Genomic DNA, 27,518 nt, shown 5'->3' with positions numbered 1-27,518 from the left:
TGCTTACGCTCTTGGAATGCTAAAACGCATGGCTTCCCCTTGCAATTCTCAACTGCTACATTGTGTGTCGGTCATGCTGGTTGCATTACGTTCCCATAATACATATTCGAAGCGTCTCAGCATGAAGTTCCAAATGACCTTCGAACTGGTCACACGCCCACTCAAGGGGATTGGTCACGATGATGGCAGCTGCCGCCAGCAACTTACAGCCGATTCACCAATTTTCATTGCACAATGCTCTTTCATTAAAAGTAGGTGAGCCAGTTCAAGTCTGCGCGAAGTAATTTTCAAATACCTCCTCAACAACCCGTATGCATCCCTATAAAACTCTAACCCTATGTACCGAGCCCCTTTAAAGTTGGTTTCACCAATATACATCAAAGTTTTACTGGGAAGACATTTTTGCAGAAACCGTGTGAGATGTCTTACATGAAAGTGCGACTTGTGGCTGAAATCCGGCTTGTGTATGGTCTAGTTGTCAGGCATGGGTACCTTCCAATGGCTCCAAGCCACTGAGGCATTGGTGGGTGTGAGTAGTATACGGACAAAGTGGCTCATTATGCCCATGAAAGTGTGTGATTGGCCTGCATCCCACCTATCGTACCATGAAGCTGCAAGGTTACTGCGCTCCATTGCCCGAAAAATCGCGCCAGCTATGTGGAATACCACAAATATATAAGTTCTGTATTTCTCTGCTCTACTCGCTCGACCCAGATCTACAGCGTCACCTGCTTACTAACAAGCCGCGCTCCGACGTCACCCTACTTTGTCGTGGTTAGGGGTTGTTTTCACCAGCGCTTGCTCCTTGATTATCGGCGTGGCCAAAAGCCCCGCGTGTCACGTGTGTGCTGGAGGAGAGACAACTGTACGTCTTTTTTGCCACAGTGCCCGATTCACAACGCAGATGAAGCACCTCTCAACCACACTCCACAAACTCTAAAACCGGCCGTTTACAGCATAGACTATTGTGGGTCACACGTGTTTCCCGTCGCCGTCCCTAAAGACTGCAAAAGGTTTACTTCACCTTTTGAAGGCCATGGTACTTTTTGTGCGGCTGTAGGTGCGTTACCAACGTGCAGTGTCCTTAGTTCGCCGATTTCGTCTCGTTTACTTGTTTTGTTCAATGTCTTCGTCTGGTCCGTGGCTTTATCTTCCAGCTCACTTTTCCACTGCATGCGTCACTTTCTCACTTTTCCTCATTCTCTCTTTTATTATATACCCTTTCTTCCCCTTTCAATACCCTATCCCCATCCCCATGTGTAGAGTTGCGAACCGGATAATTCCGTGGTTAACCTGCTTGTCTTTCCTCAACTTTTTATCTTCCTTTTTTTCCCCTGGGGCCTGATAATAAATATGTCCACAAAACCCCATCTATAGCATACAAAGCTACACAGCACGTCTATTTAAAGTTCGCTTCACTGCTCTACACTAACGCATTGCCGGGAAGAAATGTTCATGGGCAATATAAGAAATCCCATGTCAAAGTATGATGACTCAAGACCTTTTAATAAATATCTCGTTAAGACCTCGGCATCCCTATAAAACGGTGTGCACCGAGCCCCTTTAAAGTCGGCTTTATACACTAAAGCATTGCTAGGAAGACATTTCTTCAAATGCAATATAAGAAGTCTGGTATCAAAGTACGAAGGCCTTAGCGCCTTTTATTAATACCTTTTTCGTATAAGGCCGAAGTGTGACTCATTTAGCATTACAGACGGGCAGACGTGTTTCCTCATTGAGTCTACATTAAAATGCTCAAGCATTTTAAAGCCAAGGTAAAAATGAAGGCAACACAGCGTCCGCTCATGAGCCGCTCTAGGCAATATTGTAGGCCTTCCCATTGACCTACCGGGAGAATACCACGTGACGTCGGAAACATGTAAGTTTAAGGACACGCCATGAACGCGTGAACAGTCAGCCGCCGATCCCGAGGACACCACGGCTGACAATACGCAGCAGGTTTAGTAACAGGAGATCGAGGGTGAGGACCAAGCAACTCGTCACTTAACAGCTTGGCTGGCCATCCACATCTGTAGGACAGCATTAATCGCTCCGCAATATTTTTTACCAAAGTGCACGCAGTGTCGCTTTGTTGCACTGTTAATGTACACAAACTGTGGCCCTTACTATGTAATCTACCTAAGAGAGAGCTTTTTTGCGCTAGCTAGGTAAACTGAACCTGCCTGACTGTACAAAAACGGCTGTTTGCTTTAATGACGATATCAGAAATTTTCTTCGCAAAAGACATGGTCTTTTTCAAAAAGTTTAGATAGGCAGAGATTCTTGAATGTTTATCTTTATTGTCAACAACGAGAAACCCTTGCGTGATGTCGTACATGTCGAGAACTCGTGAAATCTTTGTTAGTTACACACAACGTGTGACGTACAAGGCAGCACAAGAATCTTCAATGCGTCGACCTGTTTTAGGAACTACCGTGTAATGCAATCTACCGAGGTAATTAACAAGATTAGAGCCCCGGAACTCCACACAAATCGCTGCGGATGTGTCGAATACTAACGCTGTTCGCAGCCACTTTAGCAAAACCCGTGCCCATGTAGATACGGCGCTTTTCGAGCGTTTTACAAGTCATGGCAAACTGTACCTCTGCGATGTCAGCAGAAACGACTTTTCATCAGGCATTGCCACAATGCATTCCTGAATAACAGATTGCCACATGCCATCTCCACGGAGTCATGTGTTTACCTGAGATAAGGCAACATTCCAAGTCGTTCGTACAGGTATCGGTAGGATCGTCTTTCCTGTTGGTGTTGCAATAATCAGGGCAGCTGTGCGTTTGAAATAGTCACGTGCTTCACACCTTTCGCAGTGAGCTTCTTCGGAGCTAAATGATAGTAATAAATTCTTCTTAATCCTTGTGTGTATCTGTGTGTGTGTGTGTCTGTGTTCGTGCGCGTGCGTGCGTGCGTGTGTGTGTGGTGTGTGTGTGTGTGTGTGTGTGTGTGCGTGCGTGTGTGTGTGTGTGTGTGTGTGTGTGTGTGTGTGTGTGTGTGTGTGTGTGTGTGTGTGTGTGTGTGTGTGTGTGTGTGCATTCCGTGCAACGAAAATTACCCGTGTTGGTGTGAGATGCTATTGTTGTCTGGTGTCGTCGTGCAACTCCACACTAAATGGTCACCGCAAGCCGTAATTAGCACTCTAAAAGGCAAGTGAACTGCACAGATGGCGTTAGCAACGCCGCAGAATGTCTGGCTTTCACTCATATCACAGCTCTATCTTTGCGACGGAAAGTTGTTCAACTGCTCCATTTATGGTTAAGACGTAATCGCCTGTAAAAGGTAAGGTTGTTTGCATGTCCGGACATGACTGCATTAAATAATTTACAACGAGGTGCACATCCTGAGACACTTTATGCAGATTCTGATTCATTTACAAGATATTATGTGTTATCACTCAGTAAAATAGCCGTGCAACATCTGCGTAAAGCTCTCACGTCATGAACAATTTTAGGCTGGGTGTAGCAGCCTTTTATATCCGTAATTAAGTGGTCAACACCGCCACTCGCCGCGAGTTTGTCAATCGCGTTCCTGTGCTCATTTGTAACCAGTTACAAGCCGTTCCTTAAGAGCGGTTCCTTGGTGCTGCAGAAACAGCAGCAATAAGGAACGTTCACGTACTCCTAAAGCCGCAAACTTATCGGAACAAACGTGCAGAATGTTGGTGAGTAATGGCAAGGACAGAAAACAGTTTTCGCTCATAGATTTCATTCCAGTCCTGAAATACGAATGGCTGTAAGTATGACATTGCAGAGTTTCCAACATAATTTTTCCGGTTAATATGGCGCAGCATAACCCACTATCAGCCGATTAATTATCCCCAATATATTGTCCCCAGCCGCTGTTTGTACTTTTGTTCGTGTGTCCTTCAATAACACCAGCACCAGACCGCCGTAGGGCCAGAACTTGGCTGCCCACTGTTAATGTTTGTACGTACCATACAAAATTCGTTATTCATATTCCCACAGATGTTTTAGTGCACGCACCATGATTAGTTTGATGAGTTCTGACTGGCCTGTGCTAGGAGGCGCGTGGCACCTTCGACAACAAACAGTGACAAAGATTGGGAACAGCAAAATCTTAGTAGCGCCTGGCCGGGTAGTTGTAGGGGATGAGGTCGCTGCGGTTGTTGGGGTAGCCGTTGTATCGGAAAGGGCTGTTGGGCGGGCTGAAGGCAAAGCCCGCGTTGTCCCTCACGCCGCGGCCGCCGTAGTCGGTGGCGAACCGGTCTCCGAGCCCTTCTTTGCCGCCGTATTCGGTGCGCGTGAAGAAGGGGCTCTTGGTGTGGATCACGGTCGGCGGCTTGTGACCCGGCGGAGCCGTGAGCTCGCGCTTGCGGCGCACGAACTCGACGAAAAGCGCGGTGAACGATGAGGCAAAGCCAACCGCCAGCACCCAGAAGGAGCCGGTCATGTGGCTGAGGGTGATCTTGCGGATGTCTCCCGCCTGCGGCTTCGACTCCACGGTGCACTCGTTGTCCCGCGGCCAGTGCTTGCGTTTCCAGTGCATCACCAGCCCGGACTCGACCGTGCGCTTCAGCCTGCGCCATTAAGCATGACGTCAGCATCGGAACTCTGTTGCGAACGAGCGTCGTTCAAACTGCAGTTCACAATGTCCCGGCAGCAGAGCGAAGGCCGACGTGGGGCGGCCGCGAAAATTTGACCGTGACACGCGGCGACCCCTGACCGGTAGAGCTCGCTATGAGAGAAACCGAATGACTCGTCCGCTTGTTCTATTGCGGCGTGGCACTTAGAAGCCTGTGCCAAGCAAGGGCATAAGAAACGCAGGAGCTAATTTTAGAGAAATACTTTAGCTGTGTGTTCACATTGAGATTCTGGTGGTTCGGTCTACAGTTAAAGTTGACAGAGCAATAAATCATAACGAACTGGAAATGATGGTAAAAGGGGCATCATTGAAATAAGCTCAGTAGAATTTCTTTGTTCAAGAGTCTATTGAACAGTTGAGGGGTGTTGTTCAAGGCACTTCAGTCACGAAAGCTCTCGCACCAGAAAAGTAAAAGAACGGTGCGGAATAGTGACTGGAACCAAGAAATTAAAACAAGCGCCATGATGTAAAAGTTATATTGCCTGAGCAGAGGAGCTGTAAGCTCACGGAAACCCTCTGGGAAGTTTCAATTCGTCATTCACGTATGGGAAGCACTAGGCTTACTCACCAGATACTTCATGCCTATATTGGGGCGACTATTTAACCTTTTCTTGATTTTGTAATAGATGTTCCGCTAGCAAAAGAATAGTAGGGAGGGCCTCTACTTCAGCTGTTTATCTTAATAAATACCATATGTCTTCCCCCTTCCCCCTCTCCCTATATATATATATATATATATAGAGAGAGAGAGAGAGAGAAAAGAAATAAACTCACAAAGCGCGCAGAAATAGTATAAGTAAAAAGTCGGATACACAGCAAGAGCAATAACAAACAAGGTTTACTTACGTAGCGGCAACGGGACTTGCCTTCATCAGAGTAAAGTTACATGATTTTGCTGTCGAAATCATGTAACTTTACTCTGATGAAGGCAAGTCCCGTTGCCGCTACGTAAGTAAACCTTGTTTGTTATTGCTCTTGCGGTGTATCCGACTCTTTATTATACTATATATATATATATATATATATATATATATATATATATATATATATATATATATATATATATATATATATATATATATATATATATATATATATATAGTATACGCAGCTGCACATGGCTGCTGCGTCAATACACTACTATTCATCACCGTCCAAGGCACGAAAAATGGCGGCAGAACGTTGGTGCTCACTCGTTGTTGAGGCGTTCGAGGAACGGGAAGCCGACGCGCACGGCAAGGGACTTGACGTCCCGGATGACTTCGCCGCGGGCCACGGCGAAGTCGCACTGTCCGGTGCGATTGAGCTCGCGGCCAAGGTAGTGGAACATGGTCACCTCGCTGCCAATGAGCGCCATGTATCCGAGGCGTACTTGCTCCAGCACCCACATCTCGTGGTTAGGCTCAAACGTGATCATCCGCTCGGACAGGGTCTTCAGCGCCCCGCGTTCCTGGGTCTGTGCGAAACACGCAGCGGGCTCAGCGCGCACGTGCAACAGGGCTCGCCGAGCTCCACCGAGCTCTGTGCATTGACCACGCTCACTGAACACACTATTCTTACCATACATGGGCGAATTTTCCTATGCTTAACCTGATTATGCATGCTGCCCAGTGCTATCAAAAAGCCAGTTTATTTTTTTTTTGTTATCGATTCTCGTAATGTCAACACAGGGGACAACTGTTTCCTTTATTCGTTATCCAGTAAGCGCAGTAAAGACACATTTAGTTCTGGTGTAAGCCGTAAAAAAGCTTTTTTTTTCGTAATCGGGAAAGCATTCTCTATTAATATTCCCCGTTGCAACGCAATCGCACAACGCATCTGCTAATGAGAGTAAGCACTTAGACATCATTACCACCAGCGACAACTGTTTCGACCCATTCTTTGACGTCTCTGCTGGCTTGGTGTCACGTCGAAGGCTTTGTGAATTCTCCTGACGCGATTCTAGCTTGCCTGTCACCGCGTCACAAATGAGAATGAACACTTATAGTGTTCTCGGTTTTCCAAAAAAAAAAAAACATTTTCGCTCGAACAGATGCCTTCAAAAACAGTTTTTTCCTTAGGACTGTTGCAGACTGGAATTCTTTACCTCTTGATGTTTTAAAATCAAAAGATTTTGCAGAAGCGCTACAGCGTCATCTTTTTTTCAAATCAATGTGTTCTGCCGTGCTGCTCTTGTAATACATGTGTATAAGATGCAGGGTGCCATGAATGGTTTCTGATATATTTATTGCCTGTGTTCCCTTTCGTACTCGTTTCATTCCTATGTTTTGTATAAGCCCCTCCTGCTTGTGTCAAAGTTTTGACCTGCAGTATCTGTAAATAAAATAAATAAATAAGAAAGTGAGATGAAATGGAATGAAAGGATGAGACCTTGAGCAGGTCAAAGACGGCCTGCCCCTTGAAGGCGCCCCAGCGCATGTATCCCCGGTGGGCCACCAGGTTATCCACGTTGTCCACGGGGTTCCGGATCTTGGGGAAGGTGAGGTCGGCCACCAGGTTGCCGCTGTACGTAGTGAGCGTCACGATGACGAATAGCCACCAGAAGCCCACCAGGATGCGGCCCGAGATGGCGTCAGGCAGGTGGATGCCGCCTGCACGCGGCGAGACAAGGATTTGACACACTCCCTTGTTATTTAGACTTGTTTGCAAAACGGATGGGATTTTCGGTGCGCCTGAGCACACTTTGGTACGCAGGCGGCAGATTTGTCAAATGCGGTGGCTCAGCTATTTTAAAGAGAAAGTTTGAGCTTCCTTTGAGCATTTTGTCGCTGTGTGCTTAGCCCTTGATAATTTCTTGGTAATAACGTAAAAGTTTGGCTTTGACCAAACTGATCATTGCTACCAAATGATTGGCAGCAATTACCAGATGATATTACCTGGCCAGTGGATCTCAGCCCACCGGTGTTTTTGGTTCTTGTCTCCATAAAAAAACGGCCATCGTGGCCAGGAGTCGCACCCACGACCTAATGTTCATTAGAATGACTTGTGGTTGGGCGAGTTGGTGCACCTTAACAACAAGCGTAAACTGCGCAAACACCACAGGGAGAACAGGCCACAAGAGCCGCGCCTGTCATTGTGTCCTGTTCCCTGTGTGGTCATCGGTAGATCACGCAATTCGCACTTTTAAATCACAATGCAACACAGAGCTTTTTACCCAATGTGCACCAAAGGCCACCGTAACTTTCGTTTGCAACCAAAAAATCGGTATGCCGGCTACTCCCATCTCATGCATGGTGCAAAACAAGCAATGGAGATTTTTGGTCAGTTTATCATTTTAAAAAAGAGGACCGGGCGAGCATTTGGACTCCGATCACACACCTTGTTGGATGATGGCTCCGAAGCAATACCATTCACAGTTTTGCAGGAGGAAGAGTCCCTTCTTGTCGCGGAGGCCATAGTAGTCGTAATATGGGCTGGCGCAGTGGATGCCCCACAGGACGGGGCCAATGAGCAGCAGGGAGAAGAGCACAGCCACCCAGGTCTGCAAGGTCACGGGGCACCAAGTTCGCCACTCGGCCAACTCGCGCGACGTATACGCTGTGCGCACGCCCTCGTTCCTTCCAAGCAGGTGCAAGACGAAATGTCCTCACACTGCGACCTTATAAGGTAGCTCGTGCATTTCGAGCGTGACCCCCCGTAAATACGTGTTCCGAACGAAACTTAGCTCGGAAGGCCGTATATAGACACAGCGGACACACGTATTCCCTGGGAAAGCAGGGTGATGATACGCTGCAGCATTTCCAGCCGTGGCTAGGGAATGAGCACTGACCCCTTGGAGACAACCGCCGGTACACAAGGCTGAAGAGGGGCGCCCCTAGAGAATCTCAGTGAAGTTTTCAACCTCTATATCGTGCATGTGCAGCGGTGCTGTCCTGTCCATTTTAGCGGATGAAAATCAAGAGAGTGCATGAAGGGACAAGATGATTACTTACATCCCAGGTGAACGGATCTAGGAAGAGGTACTTGTAGTTCGCTCTCGGTTTCGGCACGAGAATTTTGTACGGAGATTCATCGTAGGCGGACGTGAAGTTCACAACTTCCGACCGCTCCTTTGTTACCGAAAAGCCATACGCTGCGATATCGGCCTCCTGGAAATATCATTCAACGCTTCGCTTACTACGAGAAACACCTACATGAAAGCTGGTTACTCAATAGACTGAAAGCGATCATTGGACCATTGAAGCCTATCTATCATATGCACTACACCAGTGCTAAATGTTTCTGGATAAGTTGGAGATACCGAATGCGCGCCCGCGATTTGTACTCGAGAATGCTAGTTCGCTAAATGTCTTCGCATCGCCAGAGCAACCCGCGGGAGGGTTCTGCTATCATTTATATTTCGTCATTTTGCTTGTTCACCACTACCAGGAGAAAGCAGCGAGAATTCAGCGTATACAGCTACAGTTTGACATGTGAGCTCCCGTGTACCGGACAATGCGCGTGTATTGCCCAGCACACAGCCCAGCGAACATGACAACTAGCAAAGGACCCCAACACGACGCGACGTGCAGTCCTTCCAGCTGCGCTTCATACTTAATACGCAAAATCCAGAGCTCACAGGTTCTGCGTACCTGTCTGTGAAGCATTCCAATCAAGCCGTTCCATTCACCATTTTCGAACGCTCCTGGAATCGCTTCCTTTGGTACCCTCCACTCGTAGCTGGATTAAAGCAGAAAAAAGCACACTTGTAAGAGGGAAAAGTAAGCGTAGTGACTTGAGCTCTGCGATAGGCCTTCAAGAAATTCACTGTGTGTGACCATGTTCTGCCTAACTGTGCACCTAAGAAGTCGCATTACACATTTGCTTATTTTTTGGTGAGTTCGCCCACACGAGCCACTCATGTTAAAAGTTGTTATCATCTAAGCCAAGTGGCGGATAAACAAAATAAAGAGTCATGTAGCCCACGGAGCTTCGACTTTACTCAACAGTGGCAAGTCTCTAACACTGTATAAATAGCCATCCTTGTTAGTAGAATATGCAGTAACCGCACCGCAGTGGGTCCCTTCCCCTCAAGTCGAAAGCGATCTCCTCTGTTAATTAGCTTAAGTATACTTAACATACCGCCATTCCTCGCACTAATGACCCTGCGCAGTCATGTGAAACACCAACAGTGAAGAAACCACCAATCTTTCATCCTCACGTAAAGTTGAGTCCATTGGCAAGTGATGCAATCATGTCCGCCATCGTCCCGGTGACATTCTTAACCGTTCTTCCGTCTGCGGACATTTCAACTGATGCCATGGGAGGGTCCTGCGAGTCGGCAAAGAGAGAAGAGGAACAAAATGAGTTGTTATCAAACCTGCGCGTTGTACGCTTTCCGAAATCAGGTCAAACTTTATTCCTGGAAGCATTTCTCCGAACTAGACTGATCGACCAACAGACCTGAGTAATAATTACCAAAACATGACGGCCTCTCAAAATTTCAGCGTAATTTTGAAGCATCTGAGGAAGTTAAGCAAGTCACCAGTAACGAACGTAATGTCCGCAAAGCAGTTCGTGCGCGAACATTAATCCCTTAGTTTCGCCGAATTTTCTGGCGTCAAGTCGATCTGTCGAGCAAAGAAAACGTGGTGCGCAGTATGTGGGCTGCCAAGTTGGCGTCATTTACCAAATTCCGCTCACTTGCGGTAAGGTGTACATCGGACAATCCGGCCGATGCGTAAATGACCGCCTCAGGGAACATGATCTTTCCATGAAGAATGGCACCGGATCGCATTTGCCCCATCACTGCCGCGAGTGCGGCAAAGGATGCCTTCCGCGACTGACTGAAACAATCATTATAGGAAAGAGTCGAAACACCGTGGCGCGAGAACTGCGTGAAGCGTATTTTATTCAGAAAAATAGCGCAGGCTGTATCAGTGAAGCATCGCCTTCACTGTTTTCGAATGAGTACCGGATCCTAGACAACATGCGATAAAAACATCTGATTCTTGTCTTCAGCAGCGGTTATTTGGTTTTTATCGTACCTTTTTAGATCTCTTATTTTTTGGTGCATGTTTGTGTGTTTGTAGACGAGCTACTTACACCACTGTCTTTCCTTGGAATAAATCAGTTGCTAGTAACGCATCTGTCTCATCGGTCTTCATTTTTTCTGTCCTGGTTTTTAGCGCTCGTTTTTTCCTTAAGCAAGAATCCGACGAATCACGAGCCGTTGTTACGAGAGAACAGTTTTACAAATGTTTTCGAACGCAAAAGGAGTTTCTGATTGGCAGGCGCCTTGGATCGTCTAAGGTTTCGCGATAAACCAACGACGCACGGGCGCTGGCCAATCACCAACTGCTTTTGCCATATCGTACGCGCACACAGCTTTGTGAGCCTAGGCCCTGAACACCAATTTCCTACTGTCTTCCGTTTCGATGGCGCGGGGAAGCTTATATTTCTGGCACACAGACATTTCAATGGTACTTCAAGCGAAAGATAAATGACGTTTTTGTGTATCACAGTAGCCAATTAGCGTGGGCTAGTTCTGCACAAATTATTTTTTGTGCACATTAAGGCCTCCTGCTATTGACTACAATACGATGCTCTAAAGAAAAAACGCACACACCTTACCTGCGGCGCTTAAATTTGGCACTGAGCAAGGAAAAACCACTCAACAAACACTGCTTTTGTGTCATACAACAACCCTTCCGTTCTGTGTCATGTTCCATTGATTGATTGTAGGGTATAACGCCGACGCAACGCAGGCGATGAGGCGCGCCGTAATGGAGGGCTTCCGGATTAATTTTGACCACCTTGGGATCTTTAACGTGCGCCGAAATCTCGAACACACGGGCGTTTTCGCTTTTCACCTTCACCAGAAAAGCGACCGCCGCGGCCAGGAACCGGATCCGCGACCTCGTGCTCAGCAGCGCAACGCCTTAACCACTGAGCCACCGCGGCGGGTTTGTGTGTGTCATGTTCCAATTGGATTCTACTCCATCTTGTTGAAGAAGCAAAGATACCGGCTCGCTATGCTTGCCGTTATTGCAACGGCTATTTAAGGAGCTGCGCTCAAGAAAACAATCTTGAAATGTCGCATTCAATTAACCTCAGGCGTTATCTATCAATCCCCACTCACAAACGTGAGCGGGTAATGACCGAATAACGGAACAAACAAGGAACCGGTAATTGCCTGGCTTAAAAAATAACCCCTTGAGCAATTGTAATTCTTAGTTATGGCATGTGCGCACGCGATTATTTGTACGGGTGTGCGTATGTGTTGTGTATGTGTATGTGCATGTGGGTGTGTGCAGTGTGCATGCGTGCGTGTGTTAAAACCCGCGAGTTACGAAGCCTTAGTAACAGGGTACAAGAGTGGTAAGGTGCGGTCTGAACGTGCTGGCTCACACAGAGAGGTGCGGAGAAAATGCGGCAAAACAATCCAGCATTTTATCGAGCCCTTTGCACAACATTCAGCCGCCAGGCGTTTGAGGAGAGTTTTCAGTCGTCCTTTTCGAAGCGTCCAACACAAGCTGGAGTATTTTCCCCCGAAAACGTGCCTGGGAGAAGTGCGTCTACAGCATGTTTCTAACAGCGCTAAACTAGCTCGACTTTCGTTACTTCTACAGTGCCGTTCTTAAGGTATCGTTCCGGCTGTACGCAACGCACAAAGCAAAAACTCGTAGCATTGATGGAGAGAGAGAGAGAGAGAGAGAGAGAGAGAGAGAGAGAGAGAGAGAGAGAGAGAGAGAGAGAGAGAGAGAGAGAGTAGAGCCCAAGCGGCCACCCTTCCTACCACAACGAGCTAGAAATGGCCTCTGAAAAGGCAAACCACGACGCGCCGACGTCATAAGCCGCGATCGCTAGCTTCGCTTGCGGTGTTTTTCAAGTGTGTTCACATAGTCGCTTCCTTCAGTGTGTTGCCAAATGCATCAGCTGAACAAAATTCCACAACAAAAAGCTGCCTACCGTGAACGTGAGTTCGCCCGTTTGCAGGAAGGGAGACAGCGAGCTCGGCAAAATGGTGTGATCCTTGCAACTATGGGAAAGCGACGGTACCGCGTGTTTCCGGCAGTGTGTGAACGTGAAGCTGCTAGGCACCATAAACTTCTCCGTGGACGCGTAGAGACACGCGGTGCTACAAATCAGTTGAATCAATGTGTTCGCAAACACGCGTTTGTTTTGACGTGGGCCGTCTTTTAACGCTAGGGTTAAAAGACTTCCGGTCCATCGCCCTTCCCGGGCAATGGGCCCGTAGTCTTTTCACAAGTGTATCCTTTTCACAAAGTGACAGAGGCTTTGTCATCATTGTTTTAATATAGTGCGGGCGCAACCGAAACGAATGTTGACATTATATCGCACAACCACGCTATTTGACGCAGCACGCATTGTCTGATAATAGAGCATTTTATGAGGCTATTTAAGAGTACTAGTAGACAAGAAGGAACTGGGTGTCTAACAGAAGACGAGCTCAGACGGGCCTCGCACGTTTGTGTTCCTGGAGGATGACTTTGTACAAGACAACTCTGTGCGTGGTGGAGCACGCTTCACAGGCAGGGCAGAGATGTCGCGTCGGGTAAGTAGCGGAAGGGAGAAAGTGGAGGGGAGCATAGCCCCACCGGTAGCGTAGTGGTCAAATGATCATCGCACCAGACGCGTATTCTAGAGGTCGTGGGTTCGGATCCCACCTCGCGGGCATGAGTTTTTTTCCTTTTCTTTCTTTCTCTAAAAAAACTCTGTCGCAAGGAAAATAAATGACCTACCACATTTTCCCCTTTGCTTTGTTTGACTTTCATAACTGCCTATCCTTATTTCTGTATTAATTCAACAAGTCCCTGATCTCCCTTTCTGCCTTTCTGTTTCTATATATATATATATATATATATATATATATATATATATATATATATATATATATATATATATATATATATATATATATATATATATATACAGGCTGATCAAAGTTCAGTCGACAGGTTTTAAAAAAAATAGGCGGGGTTAAAAACTCCGGGGTTAAAAAAAAGGTCCCCTTCACCCCGAGAAGTCGGAGTGGCGCTGGCTACCACCCCCAAGCACAGGAAAAAAATTGCATTGACAGAAATACCCCAGAAAGTGGAGGGGAAAAATAGCCCCGCCGGTAGCGTAGTGGTTATTGCACCAGACCGGTATTCTGGAGGTCGTGGGTTCGGATCCCACCTGGCGGGCATTTTTTCCCACTTCTTTCCAAATTCTTTATCTGTTTCAATGACCTACCATATCCTCCCCTTTGCTTTCCGAGGTTCTCTTGACTGCCAACCCTTATTTATATATATATATATATATATATATATATATATATATATATATATATATATATATATATATATATATATATATATATATATATATATATATATATATATATATATATATATATATATATATATATATATTTATATGTATGTATATATATATATATATATATATATATATATAGTCTGGAAGCATACAATCTCACACAGAGCGCGAAAAAATAAGGTAAGTGGAGGCATAGACACACGAGGAAAACATTAAAAAATAAAAAACAAAAGTTTACTGACGTTTCAGGAAGAGGACTTCCTTTCTTCAGAGTACCAAAGAAGAAAGGAAGTCATTTTCCGGAAACGTCAGTAAGCTTGCTTTTATTTTTATTTTTTAATGTTTTCTCGTGTGGCCCTGTCTCTACTTACCTTATATATATAAATATATATATATATATATATACGATAGAGAAGTCAAACAGTCAAACTACAATATAGAAGTCAAAAAGACCGGTCCCTGGTCGAAACGTTATGATAAATGTTATGTTTTTCAGCTTGACTTCTCTATCGTACAGTTAACCTCATAGCCAGGAAACTTTTCTCTTTTACTATATATATATATATATATATATATATATATATATATATAATCATTTAGACGCTAGGGGTATCCGCCTGGGCCACAACATTAGTTCGCAATGAGTTCTCAAACTCCCTGCACGTGCGCACAGTTCGGAACGTACGTTAATGACGGCTATGATGAGCTTGATGCCTCCCAGATCTCCGATGATGCCCGGGAAGAGGTCGCGGTTCCACAGCTCCGGAGGGTACATCCCAGACACGAGCGTCCAGTGGCCCATTGGCATCAGCAGCTGCTGGCCGCGCAGCTTGGCCACCGTCTTGAGTGCAAAGCGCGAGCACTGGCCGCACTGGCCGCTCTCCAGCAGCATCGACTGGGCGCCGCACGTTGTTGGGGGCCCGTGGCACCGGGCGTCGCGCAACGGGAGTAAAATTAGCCGTGCGGATGCATACCACTCCAAAGTTGGAACACAATTGGCTTTTTTGAGACGCAATCAAGCCGATGTTCATCGCGTTTAATGTGTCTTTTTTTCTGAAATTGCCTCTGCATGTTTACAAATGATCGGTACGTAGTTCACCAATATGGCGAGTGGCTTTTCTTTGTCACACAGAGGAGGAAAATCGGTTAGTACCTGGAAAATTTCTCGCCAGGATGTTCCCTTGCCCTCTCTTCTGAATACTCCGACATTTCCCTCCTTTTCCTTAGCCTTATCATCTCTTTCTCTCTATTTGTTGTGCAACCTCTCGTACAGTTTAAGAATATTTGCGTCTCTCTTAACCACTACAAAGACGACGCGCTGCAATTATGATAGGTAGGTCCCTACAACAGAACAAGTCCAATCTTTCGACAGAGCAAAGTTCGCAGACCTTCCAAAAGCTCGACCTTCATTTTTGATGGGCGCTTGATGCGTCATGAATTTCGATGGAAAGCTGCCCGCACAGCCTACAAAATTTCGATGCAGCTATAACCACGACAACATTCGCAGGCCTGCTGAATTACCCGGAGCTGTGGCAAGAGGAAGAGGAGGTTTATGATGAGGATTGAGCGTAACTGAGGCGGAGGGTGCGGAGGTCACCATCTCATTCTTTTCTCTGCACATTTTCTATCGTTGCGAATAGTTGCGAAGGCTGAGTTGGCATATGAGAGGAACCATGCGTAACGCTTGGACAGAAAGGAGAACGGCACTCCCCCTGCGCTATCGTATCAGGTTTCGAATAGTGTCGCAATAAGAAGCCATCCTGCTTCGCGAATAAGATACCGATTACAGCGCCGAAAGGCGTTACGGTGGTCATGAAACTGGAAAACAAACTTTCCTATGAGTTCTATCACCTTTAAAATTAGCAACAGTGAGACAGCAAAGAGGTCGCTTACCTTTGACGTGTTAGAAAAAATAAATTTTGTTAAAAGGAAATCATGCGTCCTGTAGGTGCCCTTTTCAAGTTTCTCTCCAATAGTTCTGGCCACAGTTTCAACGGCAATTGGTAAATGGCAATTTTCTTGTACCTGTTGAAAAAAAAAAAAAAGGAAAGAACCCAGTCGAAGGCGTAAATTCTGACACTTCACCTGTTTCATAAAAGGGGTTTCTTAATCTCTGAAGAATCCAGGAAGCTGACTCCGCTACGTTCCTTCCTGGAGTTAAAATGCTTACGGGGCAGTCCACCTCCTCCACTTCAGCATGAGCAACGAGAACATTCGAGCCGTCGGGGAACGTCTGCGTGAAGTTCTCAAAGTCTTCGTTAATATTTTCGGTGACGACGCAGACAAAGTCCCGGTGGAAGGTCATCATGTTATTGTCCCGTATCTGCAGCAAAACAGTTATGTGTGCATCATTTTCCCCCCCTTGGCATTGTGGACCTCAACAAGACTAGGTTAGAAGTTTTCAGAAATAAGAAAGAAAAAAATTTACGGGTGTAAACAAGCTTTATTTCAAGATGTGAGAATACGTGAGCATCACTTCTCGTTGAATTATGAAATCGTATGCGTGGGTGGGTATGTCGGCCGGCGCTGCCAGTGGGGGTTGGTGAATCGGCAGTGAGCCTCTTCGAGCCGCTTTCGTCGTCTCTGGCCAGTCGCCTGAGTGGGTATGAAAAATTCTGGGTGTGTCAACTGACACTGTAGCCAAATGGGAACTGGTTAATTGACCGTAAGCTTCTAACGGCTGCCGCATACCCCCGTTCGCGGCCGATGGAGAATTTTGATTAGAGGTTTCTGGTTACATGCAGCCGATGGGAATTTTCATGGCAGGTTTTTTTTAACTGAGCCAAGTAATACGCAAATGATGTTCACGCAAAAAATAAACCGATCAATCAAACAAACAAACACTACAAACACTAACGTACTTCAGTGGACTGACGGATAAAAGTGGATTTTTTTTCTAACCTTTGTAAGTATTCCCCGAACAAGCGTCAGGTTTCCAGCAATGACATAGTGGCGAATGTGCAGTTCCTCGCTAAATCTAGCGGTGATGCTGTTTATGGATGTTGTTCCAATATCGCAGACGTCCGCCAGACAGACTCGAAACGTTGCGATAGCTGCTGCCTTCACTTTCGGTGATAATCCTCGGAGGGCCTTCACGATGTCTTCTACGTATACAGGATCTGGAAACGTACGGGAATTTACCGTTGAACTAGTGTGTACACGGCAAAGCTACACTCAGGCTATGAGGTGAACCGTAGAGGAGGGCTTCGGCATAGTTCTGACGACCTGAAAGTATTTAACGTGAGCCAAAATCTTCACACACCGGCGTCCAGGAATTCAACCCACGACGTCATGCTCAGTGGAGTAGCGCCTTGGCCATCAGTCACCGTGGCGTATTTTGAGATAGTCGAGAAAAATTCCATCACGAATCTTTCAATAAAATTTGAATGGGCCTCTTTGTTAGGCAACGTAGGACCGACAGTTTGTTTAAAATATTGGCAAAATTAAGGGATGGGATGTTTTGTGGTTTTTTCTGTCGTTATGTTACGCTTTCACCGTAAAATAGTGACGTTGCTACGTTATGCTAGGTTACTCAACCGATGACCGCCTCAGAAACAGAGAAGCCTGAAAACGACGCGCCCAACTTCCGAAGGGGCAAATCTTTTCGTTTTTTTTAACCTGTGCCAGACAGCGCGTGAGCCACGATACGGGCTACGGGCGCAGGTGGGTACGCACGCACGGTGACAGACAAAGTGTGAGAAAAAGTACCTGCATAGTGAACCAGTTACAGCTTTCGATGTAAACTGGAAATGCTGTTACGGGGATGGCTTTCGCACACACCGTGATTGGTCCCGACAGACGCAACGCCTGCATATTGTGGCTGTAGTAAACGAGTAATTAAGTGAACACAAAATATGACGTTTGATTTGCCACCTTCCGTCTTTTACCGGTAAAAAAGAAGATGCACGTTATGATACATTGCGCGCGTAATTTTGAGCAAATTCATTTCGCCAAACCGAACCTAGTCCCGGAACGGACTCGAGCTGACGTATATAGGCGCTCAAGTACAGTCGTTGCTCGCCGTCCTAGGGCTGGTGCTCGGAGTTGTGGAACGCCGAGGAAGTGCGAGCTCCGAAAAGCAGGTGGCGGGATAACCGGCCTCTTCGGGATAAACCCCGCCGTCGAAACCATGGGCTCATTTTACTATTGCCGTGGGTACCCCACGTCGAAATATATGGAATTTTCGGCAGGCTACATTTATTCTCTTGTTGCACATATATGAATACAATTGAGCAGGTACGGTAATTGACGTATTTTTGTTAAGGAAGTGCAGTAAGAATTACTATGTTGTGACGCTTTTAAAGATTGATCAGAACGCTCTGGAGACGGTATACTGGTAAGAGCAACTTGCAAAAGCAGCTTCTACTTATCGCTCTTATTTAAAAACGTGCTTCTGGTTCCCATTTTACGTAGCGCTGTATGCTCCGTGCAGTCCAGCTCACTGTAATCGGGGTCGTGCAGCACGACAATGCTCTTCCAGTGGCGCAGGTCGCGGGTGTTCCTGAGGTCGGACAGCAGCGGCACGATGTCCACCGCGCTGCCGACGACCGGGAAACCGAGCGCAAAGTTGTCCTCGAGGCGTGGGCAGTAGCGGTCCATGACGGACACGAGGAATGTGCTGTTCATGCGCCCCTTGACCACATCGAAGGCGTTCTGGGTCTTCTGGCAGTTGACCACGGTGAACGCCGCGTCCAGAAGGCTCCCTGCGAGAAGGGGCTCGTGTCATCGGCCAAGCCTTTGTTCGTACTGCACGCTACCCGCTTTGCCCTCGACTGGTCACTTGCTGTTATTTAAATGATTACCTAGGTGTAGCCAATAAGATTGCCGGATCCGGTAGGGGTGAGACTGACAGCATCATTAGCGAATTCATGAGTTTCGTCTACAGATATTATATAACTAGAACGACTCAGTACTATGATGATGACGATGACGTTAATTGTTTCACGCGGTCCCATTAGCTACTTCATTTAAAGAGATTTTGAAAACGGCTCGTATACAACAGCGATGCGAGGCGACAAGAGTGATCCGACGAAGAGGCGCTGCTGGCAATGAAGTGTGCCTCGCAAAGCGGGAATGAGATGGTATTCACAGATATTCAAACCCATCCAGGCTGTAGTAATTTTGCCGTCGAACGTCTTAGCGGCCATTTGTATATTTCTCATGGGAGACAAGAGCATGCAGAGTACGTACCGTACCGCAGGACTGCAACTTGGACTAGTTGGTTTAGACTCATCGTGAAAAAAAAAAAAAAAGAATACAGCGCAAGAGAAACCAGGACAACAGAAGGAGGAACGACGCACAGCGCTACGCCGTCCTTCCTCCCATACTTACTGCCCATAATAGCGGGCAGCTGTTCGGCATCCTCGGCATGATCGGCCAGCACACGGAACTGATGGCCCTCTCCCAGCAGGCCGCTGTAGTTCGCCTGGAGCTCGAGAAAGCGCCCCTTTGCGTCCTCGCCCACAAGTTGCACGCTGGGCGAGGTGACCACGGCTGCGGACGAAGAGAGAGGGAGAGAGAACAAGACAGAAACCTGGCTCAGCGGACGTTGCAAATGATCCAGTGGTGGGATAAGCACTGCCAGTGTTCAGAGAAGCTGAGTTAGTGTCCCCTTATAGTTAGGCCAGCCCGTACTAATCTCACCGGCCGACACATGCACTGCTGCCCCTGCTGACCCTCTGCACTGCAGTTGTCTTTCCAATTTGAACGTCGTACTCAACATGCAGGAACTTTAAAGGGGCCATTCAGAGAAAATGCAATTATGTTTTATTCGAAAAATTGGGTGTCTTATTGTGCCCCAGTGCTTGTCCGGCCGCAAACGATGGTTTATTCACTCAGAAATTAATCAATTTGAGTTAGAATTTTGATTCTCCCGCAAAATCGTGTATTTCGTGACGTCTGCCATGACGTAACATGGACGGCTCTTCAAGCGAACTTCAAGAGCGCTGTTTACTCTGCAGCGGACTGCGCAGCCTTGTTTACCGGCAGTTCTACTAGATGACGCCACCATACTGCGCTGCACCGTTGTCCGCCTTCACTTTGTTTTTGACCGTATTATCCCCTGGCTTGTTTTTGTTACGGTACGTAGCAATCTTTTGGGGAAACATGGGGTAACCTCGACAAACAGGGTCACGTAAGACAATGTTGCTTACACCATTCGGCCAGTGTCGTATGAGACAACCCCAAAGCACCGCACTGCTGTGCAGCTATAACAAGCATAGTGCGCGCAGTACCAACGGCAGTACGCACTGGTACTTCTATGTTTACGTTCATAGCTTCCATTGTTTACCCCCACCATTCTTTCAGATATAAAACGAATATTCATTACATATAAGCAAAAATAGCTCCTTGTGCAAGCTTACAGGCTCTGCCAAAATTGCGTTTGCTTTTGCCGGCATCAGCCAATCGCACGGTTGTGCCTATTACGTCCTATGTTCTAGTGCGGGAAATGAGCTTTTTGATTTGGTTTATTATGGGGTTTAACGCACCGACGCTACACAGGGGATGAGGCGCGCCGTAGTGGAGGGCTCCGGATTAACTTTGACCTCCTGGGGATCTTTAATGTGCTCCGAAACCTCGAACACACGGCCGTTTTCGCTTTTTCTTTCTATCAGAAAAGCGGCCGCAGCGGCCGGTAATCGAGCCCGCGTCCTTGGGCTCAGAGCACAACGCCCTAGCCACTGATCCATCGCAGCGGGTGCGGGAAGTTAGCTAGTGAGTCACATGGCCTTTCCCTTTTTTCCTATTTATTTAGCTTATTTGAGCGAAGTTTACGTTAAACGTAGTGTCAGTAACGAGGCAATCTTTCGAATGAACTAAACTTGTGTTTTGTCTGCATGGCCCCTTTAAGCACGCGCTATTAAAGGTTTGTTTCCGTCATGGAGAGCTGCGCATTGATTTAGATCACCGGTTGTCTTTTAAAGTAGTTAGTGCACACGGGTAAGGTCGAAAAACGTTCATCGGATCTGAAATAAAAAAATTGGATTGTTTTGTCATTTCAGAAGGCCGGGGGCCAGCGCTGCTGTTCGGGCCCGACTGACCAGGTATTTCCGGTCTTCGAGCCGCGGTGTGGTCAACCCACTCTCCCACTGCTCTGGGGAAGGAGGGGGGTGAGGTCGTTCCCATAAAAGGCGATAGGTAGACCGGGGGACGTCACAGGTAGGACAGCTGTAGGGGTATGTTGCAGGGGTTATGTTGTAGAGGATATGGGTATCGTAGACGGCATGTGTTTGGCCCTATGAGCGCATCAGGAATGCTGAGTGACGGGTGGGGACGGTGGGGTAGTGTAATCAAGACTATCAGTAGTGATAGAGGATTTAAGTACAGCGAAGTAAGATGCACGGGTAGGTGGAGGGCGGGGCCCAGCCTACCTTCACCCCAATCACCGCAACAGCGGCCTCGCTTCAACCCAGCAATGTCGTGACGAGCATCAGAATCCCTACCCATTACGACTCCATGACGAGTGGTTCTATTCGTCTGGTCCGAGCTGCTGAAGCTCACAACCCCAAGCTTACGATTACAGCATCCTTCTGTGACGCAATGGACACAAGCGCGATATAGCCCCGTGTGAATTTTCCGGCACAAAGTTATTCGGTATACAAGCCGGCTAGGATTCAACTCGCAACAGGTGAGACGAAATGCAGAAATGAATGCACCCATAATTTGAATATTCCTCGCAGGAATGGTTTCGACATGGCTGCTTCTAAAACTGTAATCATTTGGTAGCGTTCATCAGTGGACATGCGAAATTTGACGTCTTACGTCACGTGTTATTACACCGATATTTGCGCGGTTCATCGTCCCCTGGTGTTTTTTATAGAGGATAAAACGTTGTGGACCAATTTTTTTATGTGTGCCGCACATATTTCTGTTTCAAATTCTTATGTGTTAAGAAATGATCAAAACTCTCGCATTGTAATATGACCAGGCCTCTGATTAGTTGGTTAATGATCTTCGAAAAGCTGCGAGTGCACGAGCAAACGAGAACAGAGACGAGAGAAGACCGCGTCTTTTCTATTCCGCGATCGCCCTGCCTCATTTCTTCTTTGTGTTCGTTGATCGCGCAATCATTGTTTTTCGAAGACTCTAGCACTGGTCATCCTTCAAACCTACACATTTCACCCGTAAAAAATGTGCTGGCTTGAGCGAAAACCTGTCTGCAGCGTTTTCTATCTTATGTAACGCGGCAAAATTGGCAGAAATCCGCATTAAAATCGCGTCCGTAGGAGAAGAGCTGCGGCTTCAGAAGCTTTCTCAAAACTATGAATTGTTTTGGACGATCTGAATGCTTAGAGGACGCTGGTACTCATTGGCGCTTTCTTGTCTTTTTGTTTTTGTGTTTTCTCTCCTCCAGAAAAACAGCCTGCGTCGCAGAGGGAGCACGGGAATGCACGCCGTAGGCGTAGACCGGGAATCTAACCCACTAATTCAGAAGGCGATCACGGCCATCGAGAACAGCCTGGAAGGGACGTGCTTAGGGTGCTCACCGGCCAAGTCAGAGCTCCTGACGTACTCCCCCCGCAAGCCGGGCAAACAACCACTGCCCCCGAGAGAATGTGACCGCCTAGAAATAATAACAAAGACGGTCAAACGAATCCTCGAGGTGCAGGAGACCAGGGTGCTGGGCATGTTCATCAACGGAAAAGGCAACAAGGAAAACCTCATGAGAAAGCTGGCAACCAAGACGGCAAGCACGATGCGACTGCGACAGCGAGTGTCCACCAAGAAGACGGGGATGCGTGAGGAGGCGTTGTCGAGACTGGTGCAGTCCTTCGCAATAAGCCACGTCGCCTACACGGTCGCATACCACCAGTGGACACAGACTGAAAAGGCCAAAATCGACGTCATGATACGGAGGATGCACAAGCGAGCGCTGGGCTCGAGCGAGTCGACGAGTACAAGAAGACTCCTACAACTAGGCACCCACAACACGGTCGATGAGCTCATCGGGGCGCAACTGGAGGCGCAGCGAGAGCGGCTATCGTCAACCAAGACAGGCAGAACCATTATCGAGACACTGGGTCAAGGACACCGAACCATGGGAAGACAACGGCAAGAACTCGACCCAGAAACGCGTGCAAATATACGCGTGAGCCCCATACCGATGAATGTACACCCAGAATACAACCGAGAAAGGAGAAGGGCGAGGGCCAAGTACATCGTCGAGCAACACGGCGACGACCCGAGAACGAGATACGTCGACGCGGTGGACTACGGCAAAGGCAGATACGTCGCAGTCACGATCAATGTAAAAACAGGAAGAATAGTCACAGCAGCGAGCGCAAGGTGCGAGAACGCCATGGAGGCCAAAGAAATCGCCATAGCCCTGGCAATGACCGAAGCCGACTGCGACACAATATTGAGTGACTCCCAAGAAGCCGTCCGAAACCTGGCGAACGGACGCGTAAGCAGCAAAGCAATCAAGATCATCAAGAAGTCAGGTACCCGAGAAGACCGGAGAGTGGAAGTCAGGTGGATTCCGGCGCACGCGGCCGAATGCTCGTCGCACGCACCGAACCACAACGAGACGGCCCACAGGGAGGCGCGCGCACTAACACACCGCGCCCCCAGAGTGGAAAGCCGCCCCGAGTGGGAAGGTGGACAAAAACCAAAGATAGGGCCCGAGGTTACGGTGAAGCACTAAAAAACGCGCGACTGTCCAGAAGAGAATACCCCCCGCCCCATCGGGCCCTGAGCCGCGAAGAGGCGACGATTCTCAGACAACTACAGACGGCGTCGGTCACGTCGCCGGCGGCACTACACCGCATGTACCCAGAGGAGTACACAAGCAGCCTATGCGAGGTATGCAAAAAGGGGCCGGTCAACCGGTGGCACATCATGTGGGACTGCGCCACCGACCCAGAAGTCGCCAGCTTCGAAGACTAACCGGCACAACTACAGGAAGCCATCGAATCAAGAGACAAGACGAAGCAAGAGTGGGCCATCCAGCAGGTCTTCACTGCACTCGAAAAGCACGGACTTCGTAAAGGGGCCTGCGCCTATTAGGGAAGCGAAGAAGATGCGACGACCGGCCGCGTCGGGACGGGGGTCATAACAAACCCCCGCCCACTGCAGGATCGATGTGAATAAAGTTCTTTCCAGTCCAGTCCAGCTCAGTGGGTAGCTGCTGAACGCCTGCGTCACTTAGCTACCACGGCGGTATTGTTCGGATGGGTTAAGCAGCCATATCCGCAGCCGTTTCGCATTTTACGGGGGGCTTTCTATTTAAGATATACTATCTATTACGTTTATGCCCAGGAGAGTCCGCAGAGTACGTCCACCCACCTCCGCCGTTATTGAAAATGGCGCTGGCGTCAGGGTAAAGACCAACTTTTTCAGCCCGACGGTATTCGAAGCTGCCCCTTCTATGTACCGACACAAGTGTGTTACTTCTATGTTACCGGGGCGTGTAACAGAATGATGAAAGTACCCCTACTGGTGTCTGCGGACGGTGCGTGCTGATTTGTATGCGTGAGCACACTGGCTATGGGGTGGCATGTGTGAAGTAATTTGGTCCCTTGCCTGTGCGAGCGACACATGCATGCAGACATCGGAGCAGCGCGAGCGGCGAATACAAAAACGACAGGCGAACAGACTGCGTTAGGTGCAGAAACGTAAGCAGGTCCGAGCTAGATGAGGACTAGTCAGTACAGTTGCAACTGTAGTGAAGAAGAAATGTCTAGCTGAAGGACTGAAATACTGAAGAAAGAATACCCAAGCAGAACCCCGACACTGTCTACGAAGTGAGCGCCCACGGTGCGAGCACAATTGTGATCAGCTTGGTTGCCCTGCTTATGCTGCTCGAGCAAGGAGACTGCTCCATCGCACCCGTTCTTTCGCCTTGTGCGTTTTCGATTTCTCGGTGCGTAGGTTCATTTTCACGTTATTTTTACGAAATGAATTATTTGTTGGTGTTCGTTGTACTCGCCGTGGTTGCGAAAAAAGCAGTCATATTCACAAAGGTTTCTCATTTCACCGAATCTGCAGCAGGCTAGCGCGCCCATGTCCTGTGAAGTTCCAAGTAGTGATGAAAATTGGGCTCGTGTGGGGACGTCACTTGAACAAGGACGGCGAGATTCTGCGTTGTGAACGTCAACTATGTAATGCAGGTAACGTTTCTACTATTATTCACTGTTTTGTGACCACGGGCAACAGAAACAACAATGTTAAAGGGACATTGAAGTGAATTTGTCAAGTTCCTGTTTTTGCTTGCACTGCATAGACTGGCTCAAATAAACACACTTTTCATCGTTTGACGGGGCGATAATGCGGTATTTAATTTATAAAGACTGAAAAAAGAAAAACTACCAGGCGCAGTTTGCGGTGGCCGCACCAAGTAACAACAGCGACGTCAATAAAAGGTGCTACGTGATTGGGCGATGTCCACGATTAGAAGTCAAACCAGTTTAGGTTTCGGTTCTGTGAAACAGCATGCTTGGCATCCGACGTAATCGTTGGATAAGCATTCTCGATATTCTAGTAATCGGTATACCGCGCTTCTCCCATGTTGTCGGCTGTAAAATGCGCCAGATAAGCCTACCAGCACGGCTTGGAATCATAACAATCACTAGCCGAGGCGTAAGCAGTGGATGAACGCCCTCCGCGTCACCGAAGAAGCTCAAATGCGATGCGCGTTTCCCCCATCTTTGGAGCTTGCCTGGCTCGTGCCTGTATGGAAAAAGGCGTGTTCGCACCAGGCCAAGGGTTGGCTAATTCGGGACTTTGCTCGAAAGCACTCTGTTTGTGGCAACACCACGCCAACGAGAACTCGCCAGCGCGTCAGTGTCTGTCTGCACGCGTTCTGCGAACTCGCTCGTGGAGTAACGAACGTTACAGCGCAAAAATGGTGAATTCAGTGAAGAAAAAATTGCCCAAAAAGAAATAATTCAACTTAAAAAAGCCTGCACTATCGGTGATTCGAACTTGCGACTTGCAAAATAACAAACCTAGTGCTGGAGACCACTCGGCCCCACGCCAGGGATGCCAGTGGCGCAAATAAAGGTAAATAATGTATAGCCAGTTTACATTTTCATTTCCAGTTTTCAGTTTACATTTACATTTTCATTTCACGCAGCTTGGATGACTATTCCTTGCATAGCGCTCGGGCAGTAAGGGTCCCCCGATTTCTCAATATCTAATGTCTAACGACTGCATTCCTCAGACGGAAAAGTGTTCGCAGATATGTGTTCTAGTTCACCGAGCGCAAGACGTGCTTCCCGCACCGTGGTTTCACGCTGTACAATAAAAAGTTTCGGTTGGTTTTAATTCTTTAGTACCTATGTTAACTCCGCTGACTTTTCTCCCGCCATCAATTGGCCTTAGATTTTCCTACTTGCGTACCAGTCAGCGAGGCGTCGCATGTGCGCTTGTGTTGAGCGACTTGGACTTAGAGCTTGATACAAACTAACATTTCCTGGCACCAACGTGCCGTGGCTTAGTTTCAACTGAGCGAACGAATTTTGACTACCCGCCGGCCGCCGGCCGACTAAACGCTGGGCCGACTGATTCTTTCGGAGGGTCGGCAAGACGTGCAGAAGCCCAGTCAAGCCAAGCCACCTTTTTTTGACGCCATACGAAATGTCGTAGAAAATCGGCGAGGATGCAGAGAGGAGGACAGCATTTTTAATTGATTTTTATACTGAATAAAACCGGGTAAACGCAGCGAGAGTGGTCGAAACAGTGGCCAGACTCCAGACTACAATTTGCGCTAGTAATCCCGCAACGTTTACAAATTACTTCATTGCCCCTTTAACATAGACTTCCTAGTCAAAATGCGGCGTCTCAAAAAATGCTACCACAACACGTAAAGGCTCGTCTGAGTGGGCTAGCGAGTAAGACTTTAAAGTTTCGTCATGTCTCGTCAATTCCACCGATACGTAGGAGAGCTTGATGGCTTCTCAGGTCTATGCACTGTCATTGGAAATTTCTGGGAGAATGGGGTGCAAGGAAGGCGTGATGCGGGATGAGAAGGGCGCGGAGCGAGAAAAAGTGCAGTAGAAGACCGAAGAAGATGTCTGCTTTGGAAATAGACGTGTGTGCCGGCGTTCAACGTTCCATTCCTTTTCTTTTCTGACGTTCCGAGCCCGACAGACATGCACCGTTGATCAAACTTATGTGCCCGAATTAGCGCATGTGTTGTCGCATATAAATTTTTTTCTGAATTTAGTTTGTTTTCTCACTCAGGTTCTCAATCATGGATTAAGCGTGTCTCGTATGATTCATTCTTGCTAATATCCCATTAGTAATTCCTCTCGTTTAGTAGCTCGCCTTATTTTCCCCTCTTGGAGTAGTCTTAATAAGAGAAAGGGCCAAAGGGTGCTTGGCGGTGTGCTTAGAGGCCTGTAAAAGCGAATCGCTAAAAAAACTGGAACCTGAGCACCTCTTATGGGTTCTGATTGCGAAAGCATGAGTGTCGAGTTGAACCCCTGAGACAACTTGCATCCGCCTCGTGTTGTCAAAGGGCTTCGGAGACGCTTGCTTTGCCATCCGCCTTAACGATTTCGGGTCGCTTCCATTTCTCTCCTACACGTTGCGCCGCTGCTCTTTCTTGCCTCGGTGTGAGTGAGTGTCGACGACGGCGGTGAATTGTGCCGCTTGTCTATTCTGTCGTGAAGCTTCGTTATTCCGCTCCCTTCATCCGG

The 27,518-nt window shown here is 47.7% G+C and overlaps 1 protein-coding gene across 1 annotated transcript in view; it reads right to left on the bottom strand.

Moving 5' to 3' along the window:
• Window positions 1-2,288: 2,288 nt before the first annotated feature.
• The window catches only part of LOC144156132 (ionotropic receptor 93a-like), a 52,771-nt gene continuing 27,541 nt past the window's right edge, over window positions 2,289-27,518 (bottom strand). Inside the window, exons 2-14 of the mRNA XM_077687963.1 lie at window positions 19,210-19,371; window positions 18,321-18,581; window positions 16,780-16,997; window positions 16,049-16,201; window positions 15,772-15,903; window positions 14,564-14,773; window positions 9,758-9,867; window positions 9,189-9,276; window positions 8,550-8,705; window positions 7,936-8,098; window positions 6,988-7,208; window positions 5,811-6,073; window positions 2,289-4,552 (exon numbers count right to left, since the gene is read on the bottom strand). Of these exons, the coding sequence (XP_077544089.1) occupies window positions 4,093-4,552; window positions 5,811-6,073; window positions 6,988-7,208; window positions 7,936-8,098; window positions 8,550-8,705; window positions 9,189-9,276; window positions 9,758-9,867; window positions 14,564-14,773; window positions 15,772-15,903; window positions 16,049-16,201; window positions 16,780-16,997; window positions 18,321-18,581; window positions 19,210-19,371 (2,597 nt within the window). The 3' untranslated portion in view covers window positions 2,289-4,092. The remainder of the gene's footprint in view (window positions 4,553-5,810; window positions 6,074-6,987; window positions 7,209-7,935; window positions 8,099-8,549; window positions 8,706-9,188; window positions 9,277-9,757; window positions 9,868-14,563; window positions 14,774-15,771; window positions 15,904-16,048; window positions 16,202-16,779; window positions 16,998-18,320; window positions 18,582-19,209; window positions 19,372-27,518) is intronic.

The sequence above is a fragment of the Haemaphysalis longicornis genome, unplaced genomic scaffold, assembly GCF_048455015.1.
Source record: "Haemaphysalis longicornis isolate Haplotype H1 unplaced genomic scaffold, Haemaphysalis longicornis Haplotype H1 scaffold_1, whole genome shotgun sequence".
NCBI classification, from domain to species: domain Eukaryota; kingdom Metazoa; phylum Arthropoda; class Arachnida; order Ixodida; family Ixodidae; genus Haemaphysalis; species Haemaphysalis longicornis.
Note: the sequence above shows the minus strand (reverse complement) of the source record. Positions and strands in the feature narration are given on the sequence as shown.